The 13,719-nt window shown below is 38.4% G+C and overlaps 1 protein-coding gene across 4 annotated transcripts in view; it reads left to right on the top strand.

Moving 5' to 3' along the window:
- LOC116461437 (zinc finger protein 33B) overlaps positions 1 to 13,719 on the top strand; it is a 47,758-nt gene that overhangs the window by 21,762 nt on the left and 12,277 nt on the right. The window contains exon 5 of one of the 4 annotated variants that reach the window (XM_058436524.1): positions 7,339 to 7,419. The exons of 2 other annotated variants lie outside the window; for them this stretch is intronic. In XM_058436524.1, coding sequence (XP_058292507.1) covers positions 7,339 to 7,419 — 81 coding nt within the window. Of the gene's footprint in view, positions 1 to 2,252; positions 2,303 to 7,338; positions 7,420 to 13,719 lie in introns of those variants that run through there. One more of the 4 variants, XM_058436525.1, reaches the window with a different exon arrangement.

Below are 13,719 nucleotides of genomic sequence, written 5' to 3'. Positions count from 1 at the left end.
TCTACTGTCCATTACATAGACAAGAAAAAAATAATAAAACATAAAGTTTGGGAAGGCAAATTGTCATTTTGTATGCAGACGATTTGATTATCTGTACAAGCAAAAGTAAGTGTTACACAGAAGTGATTTAAATTACTAAAAAAAATTAGGTGGTTGGCTGTAAGAACAATGCATATCAGTTGTGTTATTTATACACCACGAAACAGGTAAATAAGAAACAATTTTCTTGAGAATTATATGAGATATAATTCACATACTGTACTCTTCACCAATTTTACGTGTATAAATCAATCACTGTTAGTGTATTTGCAGGATTGTGCAACCTTCCTGACAATTTTTTTTTACTTTTTTTAAGATGGAGTCTTGCTCTGTCGCCCAGGCTGGAGTGCAGTGGCGCGATCTCAGCTCACTGCAACCTCTGCCTCCCGGATTCAAGCCAATTCTCCTGCCCCAGTCTCCTGAGTAGCTGGGATTACACAGCCTCCTGAGTAGCTGGGATTACAGGCGCATGCCCCCTCACCCAGCTGATTTTATATTTTCACCATGTTGGCCAGGCTGGTCTCAAACTCCTGACCTCAGAATATCCATGTGCCTCAGCCTCCCAAAGTGCTGAGATTACAGGTGTGAGCCACCGCACCTGGCCGACAATTGTTTTTTTGAGGCAGAATCTTACTCTGTCGCTCAGGCTGGAGTACAGTGGCACGATCTTGGCTCACTGCAACTTCCACCTCCTGGGTTCAAGCGATTCTCCTGCCTCAGCCTCCCGAGTAGCTGGGATTGCAGGCATGTACCTCTACACCCAGATAATTTTTTGTGTTTTTAGTAGAGACAGGGTTTCACCATGTTGGCCAGGCTGGTCTGGAACTCCTGACCTCAAGCGATCTGCCTGCATAGGCCTCCCAAAGTGCCGGGATTATAGGCGTGAGGCACCGCGCCCAGCTGACAATGTTTCTTAGAATATTGTCATCATCCCTGAAACAAAGCCAATATCTGTTAGCAATTACTTTCTCTTTCCCCTTTCCTGTAGCCCTTGGCAACCAAAATTGAATTTTCTGTCTCTGTGGATTTGCCTAATCTAAATATTTCATAAAAATGGAACTGTATGTGACTTTTTCTGCCTGGCTACTTTTTCTTAGCATAACATAAAGGTTCATCCATGTTGTAGCACGTATCAATATTTCACTTGTTTTTTATAGCCATATAACATGGTGTATAGATATATACTACATTTTATGTATCCATTTGTCAGTGGATGGACATTTGGTTTTAGTTCTACTTCTTGACTATTATGAATAATTCTGCTGTAATTGTTCATGTATAAGTTTTCACATGGACATGTATTTTCAGTCATTTCAGATATATACCTAGAAGTAGAATGCTGGTTATGTGGTGTCTCTGTGTTTAACTTTCTTGGGAACTGCCCGATTGTTTTTCATAACAGCCACAATACTTTACAATCCTGCCAGCAATGCATGAATTTTCCAGTTTCTCCAGTTTGCCAACACTTTTTATTAATATTATTATTATTATTTATTATACCAATCCAGTAGTTGTAAAGAGGTATCTCATTGTGGTTTTTTGCATTTCCTAATGGCTAATGATGTTGAACGTCTTTTTTTTTTTTTTTCTTTTTGATATGGACTCTCGTTCTGTTGCCCAGGCTGGAGTGCAGTGGCGCGATCTCGGCTCACTGCAGGCTCTGTCTCCTGGATTCAAGCAATTCTCTGCCTCAGCCTCCTGAGTAGCTGGGATTACAGGTGCCCACCACCACACCCAGCTAATTTTTGTATTTTTGGTAGAGATGGGGTTTCATCATGTTGGCCAGGCTGGTCTTGAACTCCTGACCTCATGATCCACCCGCCTCGGCCTCCCAAAGTGTTGGGATTACAGGCGTGAGCCGCTGCTTCTGGCCTGATGTTGAACATCTTTTTATGCACTCGTTGGCTATTTCTGTGTCTCCTTTGTCTATTTAAAACATTCACTTTATTTCATGACTTATAGAAAATTGGGGAGGTAGTAGAGAGAATTGCCATTTACCCAGTTTCTGCTGTTATTAACATATTAGGATGGTATGTTTGCAACAGCTGTTGAACAACATTGGTACATGATTATTGACTAAAGTCCATATTTTTATTTAGGGTCTGCTGATTTTTACCTAATGTCCTTCTTTGTTCCAGGATCCCTTCCAGGGCACCATATTACATTTAGTTGTTATGTCTCTTTAGGCTCCTCTTGGCTATGGTGGTTTCCCAGACTTTCCTTGTTTTGGATGACCTTGACAGTTTGGAGGAGTCCTGGTGAGGTATATATAAATTCCATTTCTTGGAATGTGTCTAATGTTTTTCTCAAGATAAGACTGGGATTATAGGTTTTGGGGAAAAAGGCCACAGTGGTAAAGTACCTTTTTTGTCACATTATATCAAGCATGCATACTGTCACCATGTTTTATGACTTTTGATGTTGGCCTTAAAAGTGTTGGCAAACATACAGTTTGTCCGCTATAAAGTTACACCTTTTTCCTATTTTCCATACTGTACACATTGGAACAATGTTACTCTACACAACTCACACGTAAGAAGTGGAGATTTATGAATTTTGTTGCCGTTGTTTTTTAGAGAACTTTCTTTCTGTCACTACAAGATGGTGCAGGCTCATCTTATGTATTTCCTTTCTGAAATCAGCCACTATTTTTCAGGTAACCCTGATTCCTTTTATTTGACAATGGTATTAGAAACTGAGATAGGGGCTAATAGTCTGCTTACAGCAGTAGGGTGTGGCCGTCTCAGCTCGCAGAACGGGGAAATATACATGTGCATAAACCATGTAATATACTTACTTATAAATAGTTCTACATGTAACCATCTGTATCTCTCTTAAGCTAAACGTGTTTATACTTACACCTTCAACTCTTCATTACCACATGGGTCATTCTAGCTTTCTTCCCTTGCTTCACTGTAAATTACCATACCCAACAGTAAGAAATAAGTAAGAAATATGGCTCTAACCATCCATCATCCATTTAGTTTCTTTCTTTTTTTTTTTTTTTTTTGAGATGGAGTCTCGCTCTGTCACTCAGGTTGGAGTGCAGTGGTGTGATCTCGGCTCATGGCAACCTCCGCCTCCTGGGTTCAAGTATTTCTCCTGCTTCAGCTTCCCAAGTAGCTGGGGCTATGGGTGCTTACCACCACACCCAGCCAATTTTTGTGTTTTTAGTAGAGATGGGATTTTGCCATGTTGGACAGGCTGGTCTCGAACTTGTGATCTTTTAGGTAATCCACCCACCTCGGCCTCCCAAAGTGCTGGGATTAAAGATGTGAGCCACCAAGCCTGGCCTTCCATTTACCTTCATTATTCTTTCCCTGTATACATGTGTAGCACTGTCAGAATTGTTAATCATACCCATGTGGAAAATAATTTTATAATTTTATCAACTAAAATATAGTACTTATGTGCAGACTTGCCTTTAGTCTCACAGACTTCTATCTCTTTCCAAAGCAATTAAGGTCAAGACTTCCTCCTGCATTGAAGGGGGTCCTTCATTGATACTATTTTTTGCATTTGTAATGCAATTAGATGGTTTTGGTACAGGAAGCCTTTATTCCTGGCTTCTTCTGAACCCATGACTTAGGTGAAATGGGTAATTCCTTGAAATACACAAACTACCAAGACTTACACAGAAGAAATAAACCATTCAAATGGACCAATATCAGTTAAATAAATTGAATCCATAAAGCTTTCAGAAAAGAAAGAAAGAAAATAAATTATCAGACTTTTTTGGTTTCATTGGTGATTTCTGTGCAACATTTAAGGAAGAAATATACCAATTCTCTATAGTGTCTTTCAGAAAAGAGATGCAGAGGGAACCTTCCTGACACCTTTTTAAAAGGCTATTTTTTCTCTAATCCTAAAAGCATATGAAGACCTTGCGAAGAAGAAAAACCACACACTAATATCCCTCATGAATATAGATGCAAAAATCCAAGTAGAATCCAACATTGTATAAAAATAATTAGATGCCATGACCACTCAAGGCTGGTCAGAGTTTGAAAATCAATTAATGTGGCTGGGTGCAGTGGCTTACGCCTGTAATCCCAGCACTTTGGGATGCTGAGGCGGATGGATCACCTGACGTGAGGAGTTCAAGACCAGCCTGGCCAACGTGGTAAAACCCTGTCTCTATTAAAAATACCAAATAAGCTGGGCGTGGTGGAGCGCTCCTGTATTCCCAGCTCCTCTGAAGGCTGAGGCAGGAGAATCGCTTAGAACCTGGAACGCAGAGGTTGCAGTGAGCTGAGATTGCATCACTGCACTTCAGACTGGGCAACTCTGTCTCAAAAAAAAAAAAAAAAAAAAATCAATTCTGTAACCTGCCATATCAACAGGCTACAGAAGAAAACCATATCATGTCAATTGATGGACAAGAAGCATTTGATAAAATCCAACACCCATTCATGATAAAACTGAGCAAACTAGGAATAGAGAGGAACTTTCTCAACTTGATATAAAAAAAAAGTCTGCAAGAAACCTACTGCTAAGATCATACTTAATGGTGAGACACTGGATACTTTCTCCCTGATATAAGGAAACAAGATGTCCTGTCTCTTCACTCTTACTCAACATCTCATTGGAAATTGTAGGTAATGCCATAAGACAACAAAATAAGAGGCATACAGATGGGAAAGGAAGAAATAAAACTTTCTGTGTTCGTACAGGCATGATTGCCTAAGGAGAAAATTCTAAAGAACTCCCAAAACTATTGTCTTTGTAGCCAAGTTGGAGGATAGAAGCTTAATATAGAAAAATCAATTACTTTTTTTATTATGTAGTTGTGTTATGTGTCCTTTTGTTGTTGAGTTGTAAGAGTGTTTTACATATTCTGTGTACCAGTCACTAATTACATGTATTATTAGCCAATATTTTTCTCCCATTTGTGGGTTGTCATTTTATTGTCTTTACTTTGTACTTGGTAGCAAAAGAGTTTTTCATTCCATGAAGTCTAATTTGTTTTTTCTTTTGTTGCTTGTATTTTTGGTACTTTATCTAAAAGGGCTCTGTCTATCCCTAGGGCATGAAGATCCACTCCTATATTTTCTTTAAGTAATGGCTTTTAAATGTAGACCTGTGATACATTTTCAATTAGTTTTTGTATATGGTGTGAGGAAAGGAATAATTTTGGTTGTTTTGCATACAAATATTCAGTTGTCTCAGCATCATTTCTTGAAAAGGTGATTTTTCTTTTTCCTTTTTTTTTTTTGAGACAGAGTCTCACTCTGTCACGCAGGCTGGAGTGCAATGGCGCAATCTTGGCTCACTGCAACCTCTGCCCCCCGGGTTCAAGCAATTCTCCTGCCTCAGCCTCCCGAGTAGCTGGGATTACAGGCGTGCGCCACCACACTTGGCTAATTTTTTTGTATTTTTAGTAGAGATGGGGTTTCACCATATTGGCCAGGCTCGAACTCCTGACCTTGTGATCTGCCTGCCTCAGCCTCCCAAAGTGCTAGGATTACAGGCGTGAGCTGCCACGACCAGCCAAAAAGGTGATTTTTCAGCATTAAATTTTCTTGGCATCGTTGAAAATTAACTGAACATAATATATAGTAGTGTTTATTTATGAATTCTCAATTTTATTTCAAATGTTTACCTCTATGCCAGTATCATACCATCTTGATTATTATAATTTTGTAGTAAATTTTCAAATTGAGAAGTGTATGTCTTCTAACTTTCTACTTTTTTAAGATTGTTTTGATTATATTCAGTTCCCTAAATTTCCACATAAAATTTTAGACCAGCTTGTTAGTTTCTTCAAAAAGGCAGATGGGATTTTGGTAGGGATTGTGTTGAATTTAGATATTAATTTGGCAGTTATTGCCATCTTAACCATATGAGCGCTATTCAGTGCCTTTCCATTTATTTAGGCTGTCTTTAATTTCTTCCATCGTTTTGTGGTTTTCACACTATAAGCTCTGTATTTCCTTGATTAAAGTTATAAGTATTTTATTCTTTTTGATGCTATTGTAAATGGAATTTACTTATTTATTTATTTTTTGAGACAGAGTTTTGCTCTTATTGCCCAGGGTGGAGTGCAATGGTGTGATCTTGGCTCACTGCAACCTCTGCTTCTGGGATTCAAGCGATTCTGCTGTCTCAGCCTCCCAAGTAGCTAGGACTACAGGCACGTGCCACCACGCCTGGCTAACTTTTTTGTATTTTTAGTAGAGACAGGGTTTCACCATGGTGGCCGGGCTGGTCTCAACCTCCTGACGTCAGGTGATCCACCCACCTCAGCATCCCAAAGTGCTGGGATTACAGGCTTGAGCCATTATGTCCAGCCGGAATTCTTTTTTAAATTTCATTTATGATTTTTTTATTGTTAGTGAACTTGCACACTACAACATTGTTGAACTCTTTGATTGGTTTTAATAGCGTTTTAGTGGATTCTTTAAGATTTTCTATATGCATGAGCAGTCAACTGCAAAGACAGATAGTTTCACTTTTTTTTTTTTCAATCTGAATTCCCCTTCCCCTTGCTTTTATTGACTAGAATCTCCTGCATGATGTGTAACCAGCAAGAGGGCATTCCTGTCTTGTTTTTGTTCTTAGAGTAAAATCATTGTACCTTTCATTATTTAGTATGATGTTAGTGGTGGACTTTTTGTAGATGCCTTTAATCAGGCTCAGGAAGTTTAACTCTATTCCTGGTTTGTTGATTGTTTTTATAGAGAAGATAGGCATTGGATTGTGTTAAATGTTTTTTCTCTGTATACTGAGATGATCATGTGATTATTGTTTCGTTTCTGCTTGTGTGGTGTATTAATTGATTTTCAAATGATAAACCAAACTTGCATTACTAGTATAAATCCCACTTGATCATTGTATGTAATCCTTTTTATATACTACTAGATGAAATTTGCTAGTATTTTGTTGAGGATTTGTAGGTCTGTAATCATGACACATGGATCTGTAGTTTTTTCATGTCTGATTTTGGTACTAGGGTAGTATTGGGATCATAGAATGAGCTGGCAAGTGTTTCTTCTTATTTTCCTGGAGTTTTTGAGTAATTGATAATTCTTTTTAAATGTTTGATAAAATTCTCCAGTGAGCCATATGGGCCTGGGTTTTGTTTTTGTTTTTGTAATGGGAAGTTTTCTTGTCTGTTTTTTGTCTTTTTTGAGACAGAGCCTCACTATATTACCCAGGCTGGTGTGCAGTGGTGCAGTCATGGCTCACTGCAGCCTGACTTCCCAGGTTCAGGCAATTTTCCCACCTCAGCCTCCCAAGTAGCTGGGACTACAGGTGTATGCCACCACATGCAGCTAATTTTTTGTAATTTTTTTGTAGAGATGGAGTTTCACCATGTTGCCTGGGCTGGTCTCAAACTCCTGAGTTCAAGTGATCTGCCTGCCTTGGCCTCCCAAAGTGGTAGGATTACAGGCATGAGCCACTGCATCCCACCTGTAATGGGGAGTTTTAAATTTACAACTTCAATCTTTTTACTTGTGTAGGTCATTTCAGATTTTTCTTTTTCTTCTTGAGTTGGTTTTAGTCGTTTTTGTTTTATAGATTTTTCCATTTTGTTGAAGTTAAATAATTTGTTGACATACATTGTTCATACCATTCTTTGTAATTATTTTTATTTCTGTAAGAGTACTAGTAATACATTGTTAATCCCTATGTTTAGTAATTTGAATCTTCTCTTTTTTTTTTCAATGTCAGTCTAGTTAGAGGTTTGTATATTTTGTTGATCTTTTCCAGAAATCAGCTATTTTTCTGTTGTCTAGTTCATTAATTTTTACTCTATAATCTTTCTGCTTTCCTTCCTGCTTTCTGCTTGCTTTAGGTTTGTATTGCTGCTCCTGTCCAGTGTTTTAAGGTGGAAAATTAGTTTATTGATTTGAGATTTTTTTAATATGGTTATTACAGCTACAAATCTCTCTCTAAGCTTTGCTTTATCTGTGTTCCATAAGTTTCAGTATGTCTTCATTTTTACCTCATAGCATTTTTTCTAATTTCCCTTCTTATTGCTTCTTTGACTTTTTTTTTAACTTTAGAATGTGTTATATAATTTGTGCATGTTTGTGCATTCTCAAAATTCCTTTGTCTTACTGATTTGTAATTTCCACTGTGGTTAGAGAATCATTTTAAATTTATTCTGGGGAATGTTTCATGTGTACTTTTAAAGAATACCTATTCCACTGTTTTCGAGTGGAATGTTCTGTCTATATCTCTTAGATCTGGTTGCTTTAGAGTGTCATCTATATCTTCTGTTTCCATGTTTATATTCTGCCCAGTTGTCCTAACCATTATTGAAAATGGGTTATTACAGTTTGCAATGAGTATCGTAGACTTGTGTATTTTTTCTTTTAATTCTGTCAGTTTTTGCTATGCATACTTTGAGGCTCTGTAACATATGCTTAGAATTGCTATGCCTCCTTTATAGATTGACCCTTTTATTGTTATATTGATAAAATTCCCCTTTTTATCATTAGTAAAATTTTTGTATTAAAGTGTATTTTGTGTGATATTAGGATAGCTACTCCAGCCTTATAGGTGCCATGTGCCTGATACATCTTTTTCTGTTTTCAAATTTTCAACCTGTTTGTATCTATCTCTTATAGACAGCACATGTTTGGACTTTCACACTTTCGACAACCTGAGAATTGTTGCTTTTTGATTGGATTTTCAAATCATTCCCTTTTTCCTGTTGTTATTGCTATACAGATGGTTCCTGACTTACAATGGTTTGACTTATGATTTTTTAGCTTTTCAATGGGTTTATTGGGTTGAAACCCCTTTGTATTTTCAGGATTTACAAAGGTTCAACTTAACTATTTTTTCTGACTTTACTAGAATGTGTTCCCATTTTAAGTGGAAAAACAATATTTTCAACTAATTTGACTATTATCAGGATGTAACTTGATCATAAGTCAAGGAGCATCTGTAGTTGGATTGACCTCTGCCATTTTTGTTTTCGGTCTCATGCTTTTTTGATACTTTATTCCTTTTATTTCTGCTTTCTTTTGCATGACATGAATATATTTTATTTTATTATTTTTATAGGTTTCGAGGGTACAAGTGCAGTTTTGTTACCCAGACATATCCAATAGAGGCGAAGTCTGGGCTTTTAGTGTGGTCATCAGCAGAATAGTATACATTGCACCCATCAAGTAATTTCTTATCCTTCACCCTCCTCCCCACCCCTCCAAGTCTCTAGTGTCTCTCATTCCACTCTCTATGTTTATGTGTACACAACATGAAATGAATATAGTTTGGTATAACGTTTTAATTTTTAAAATTACTATGTCTCTTTGAAAATTTATTTACCTAGTGGTTGCTCTAGAACTTACCCAATAAATCTTACCGTATCAAAATCTACTTCAGATTTCTACTACCTTAACTCTAGTAAAATACAGAAACATTACTTATATATAGCTCTATTTCCTCTTCTCCATTTGTTATTTTTAAATATATTACATATATATTTAAAACCCAACAATATATTGTTATACAGGCTGAGCATCCCAAATCCAAAAATCTCAAATGCTCCAAGATCTGAAACTGAGTGCCAACATGCTCAACATGCTCAAAGGAAATGCTTGTTGGAGCACTTCAGGTTTTAGATTTCTGGATTTGGGAAGCTCAACCAGTAAGTATAATGTAAATATTCCAGAATTTGGAAAAAAATCTAAAGTCAGAAACACTTTTGATGCCAAGCATTTCAGATAAGGGATACTCTGTAATTGTTACTTTATGTCATTTGATGTCTTTTTTTTTTTTTTTTTACTTTAAGTTCTGTGATACATGTGCAGAATGTGGACGTTTTTACATAGGTATATGTGTTCCATGGTGATTGACCCATCCTCTTAAGTTTCCTCCCCTCGCCCCCAACCCCTCAACAGGCCCCAGTGTGTGTTGTTCCCCTCCCTGTGTTCATGTGTTGGTGTCTTTTAAAGAAGCTGAAAGAAAGATAGGAAGTATCTATTTGTAGAGTTTGTTATACTAACCTTCTTAGTCATCATTTCTGCTTTAATTCATTTGTTTGTGTGGATTCAGAGTTACCATCTAGTGTAATTTCCTTACTCCAGTACAGATTTGTTCCTCTTTTTTTTACCCCTGAGATGGAGTCTCGCTTTGTCGCCCAGGCTGGAGTGCAGTGGCATGATCTGGGCTCACTGTAACCCCTGTCTCCTGGGTTCAAGTGATTCTCCTGTCTCAGCCTCCCGAGTACCTGGGATTACAGGCATGCGCCACCACACCCAGCTGATTTTTGTTTTTAGTAGAGACGGAGTTTCACCGTGTTAGTCAGGCTGGTCACGAACTCCTGACCACAGATGATCTGCCCGCCTTGACCTCCCAAAGTGCTAGGATTACAGGCGTGAGCCACCACACCCAGCCACTTTGCTTATTTTTTTGATTTATTCTTTTTTTTTTTTTTGCTTTATTATTTGTTTCCTTGTTTATCAATATATTTATTTTTTTTTGAAACAGGGTCTCTCTGAGTCCTTGAGGCTGGAGTGCAGTGGTAGGATCGCAGCTCACTGCAGACTCAACCTCTGGGACTCAACAATACTCCCACCTCAGCCTCCTGAGTAGCTGAGACTATAGGTGTGTGCCACTATGCCCAGCTAATTAAACAAATTTTTTTTTTTTAGAGATAGGGTCAAAGTATGTTGCCTAAGCTGATCTTGAACTCCTGGGCTTAAGTGATTCTCCTGCTTCAGCCTCCCAAAGTGTTGGGATTACTGGCGTGAGCCACCGTGCCTGGCCTGCCTTATTGTTAAATGTATTGCATTTCTATATGTTATAGGTCCAACAGTACAATTATAAACATTGACATACATATTTGCTTATTAAATTGGGTAGGAAAAGAAAGGAGAAAAAATGTGCCTTTTTTACTCTCTCATGTCATTGCCTTTACCCACAATAATTGTGGATTTGAACTAGTGTTTGAAATCACTTGTTTTCACCCTAAAGAACTTCTTTTCTTTCTTTTATGCTTAGTCTACTAGCAATGGATTCTCAAGTTTTTTTTTGGTTTCTATTTGTTTTTTAATTTCAGGATTTTAAATTTTCACCCTCTGTTTTGCAAATAGTTCTGCTATTTTAGGTGACAAGTTATTAAAAAAAATTTTTTTTCAGTACACTGAATATGTCATCCTGCCACCTTCTGGCCTCTACTGTCTCTGTTGAGAAGCCATATGCTAATCTTAAGACATTCCCTTGCATGTGAGCAGTTGTATTTCTCTTGATGCTTTGAAGATTTTCTCTTAATCAACAGATTTGCAAGTTTTTGGCTTTTTTTTTTTTTAATGGAACACTTCACAAACTTCTGTGTCTTTCTTGTGTAGCTACTGTACTAATCTTCTTGATATTGTTCCAGTTTTAGTATATGTGTTGCAAGGTGAGCATAGCCATTCATTTGTTTGAATATTTTTTCTGCTACTTGATATTTTTCCACTCCTTCTGGTACTTCCTATTATTAATATATCGGTGTAGTTAATGGTATTCCTCATTTTTTTGAGGGTTTCTTCATCTTTCATCACTCTTATTTCTCTCTGTTCTTTAGATTACTTAATCTCTATTGATCCATCTTCAAGTTTACTGATTATTTTGCCAGGTACAACCTTTCTTTTCTTTTCTTTTCTTTTTTTTTTTTTTTTTTTTGAGATGAAATTTCACTCTTGTTGCCCAGGCTGGAGTGCAGTGGCACTGTCTCGGCTCACTGCAACCTCCACCTCGTGGGGTCAAGCGATTCTCTTGCCTCAGCCTCCAGAGTAGGCGTGTGCACTACCACACTCAGCTAACTTTTTTGTATTTTTAGTAGAGACCCCGGGGTTTCACCATGTTGGTCAGTCCGGTCTCGAACTCCTGACCTCAGGTGATTTGCTTGCCTTGGCCTCCCAAAGTGCTGGGATTACAGGCATGAGCCACCCCGCCTGGCCCAGTCTTTCGTTGAGTCATTCTAGTGCATTTTCCATTGCAGTTATAATTTTTGAATCCAGAATTTGCATTGTATTCTTTTCTGTCTTCTTACTAATATTTTTCTGTTTGATGAGACATCATCATACCTCCCTTTTCTAAGTAGTGTTTCCTTATCAACATATTTTTATTTTTATTTATAATTTTGATACAGTCTTGCTCTGTCACCCAGGCTGGAGTTCAGAGGCATGATGTCAGCTCACTGCAACCTCCGCCTCCCAGGTTCAAGCCATTCTCTTGCCTCAGCCTCCAGAGTAGCTGGGATTACAAGTGCCAGCCACCACGCCCAGCTAATTTTTGTATTTTTAGTAGAGATGGGGTTTCACCATGTTGGCCAGGTTGGTCTTAAACTCCTGACCTCAGATGATCCACCTGCCTCGACCTCCCAAAGTACTGAGATTACAGGTGTGAGCCACTGCGCCTGGCCTGAACATATTTATAATAACTGCTTTGAGGTCAGCTAAGTCTGATATCCGGATCTTCTCAAGGGCAGTTGCTGTTGCCTGCCATTTTTCCTGTATGTAGATGACAGTCTCCCGTTTCTTTGTATGTCTTGTAATTTTTTTGTTGAAGAATAAACATTTTAGAGAATACTTTGTATTTTCTCTAGATACTGGTTCCTCTGTTCTTTCTAGGCCTTGTTGTTGTTTCTTATTTATTTAGGTGATTTGACTGTACTATTTGAGAGAAGCTTTTTCACCCCCATTGGGTTCCCACTGATGATGCTTGTCAGAGGGCTCCACCTTGGAAATGCACACTATCTTTAGGATGGCAGTGGTGTTAACAGTGCTCTCTTTGAGTGTCTCTTTCTGTGATTGCTGTGTTAGCCTGTCTGCCTCTGTTGCTGTTACACTTTGCTGATAGCCGCTACTGATTGCTGACGTATTGCTCTATTGTTTTCAGCACTGTCCTGAACCGTATGTTGCTCTTAGTTTGCTCTTGTTAAATTTGGGTTCCTTCTAGAGGGTTGTCTTTGAGGCTTTGAGTTTGCTTTTTATGTTGCCATTCTGAAAGTCACCTCCTAAAAAACATAAATTTAAAAATCATTACTGTAGAAAATCTGTGTATGTATTTGTATGAGTGTTTCCGGTAGATAGGAACACATCTAATTGCCCTGGATGTCTCTTCTTAGCCATCTCTTTCCCTTGCTCTCTCCAGTAAACTTTCAGTTGGTCTGTGGTTTAGCTTGTTGCTGTCATAGAACTGCCACCCTCTTCTTAATTGGTTATCATTGAATTTCCATTCTTTTTGAGGGTGACCTTAGGCTTGCACTCACCCACACTCTGTTCTGAACAAAGTGAGTTTTCTGGAGGAGAGTTTTGGAACTCTCTGTCCTTACAGCTGGCCCTAGGTGAGAGTCCTGCTCCATTATTCGGGATCTGGAGACTACAGCAGTGTTTTGCTTTTCTCTGGATGGATGACACTGTGGTTTATCATCAGGGATGTGGGTTGGGGCAGTAGTCTCTGGTCTTCTTGGTTTCTTTTGGAATCTCTTCTCAATGAGCTAGGTGGGCATTGTACTCCACCATTCTCAGACTGCCATGACTTGGCTGGATATTTTAATTGGGGTGGTGGAGGAAGCTGGCTCAAGGACTTTTGGCAGTTCTTTCCTAGAACTTGAAGCTGTGGGGGTTGAGGAATGCTGGTGGCTTGCAGGAGATAGATGCACACAGAGAGAGGTCTGGAGATCTGTAAAGGGGCCTTCATGAATGATCAGCAAAGTACTAATCAGCTCATGCAGGT

The sequence above is a fragment of the Hylobates moloch genome, unplaced genomic scaffold (genome assembly GCF_009828535.3).
Source record: "Hylobates moloch isolate HMO894 unplaced genomic scaffold, HMol_V3 SCAFFOLD_3, whole genome shotgun sequence".
NCBI classification, from domain to species: domain Eukaryota; kingdom Metazoa; phylum Chordata; class Mammalia; order Primates; family Hylobatidae; genus Hylobates; species Hylobates moloch.
This window is presented reverse-complemented; position numbering and strand designations above follow the sequence as displayed.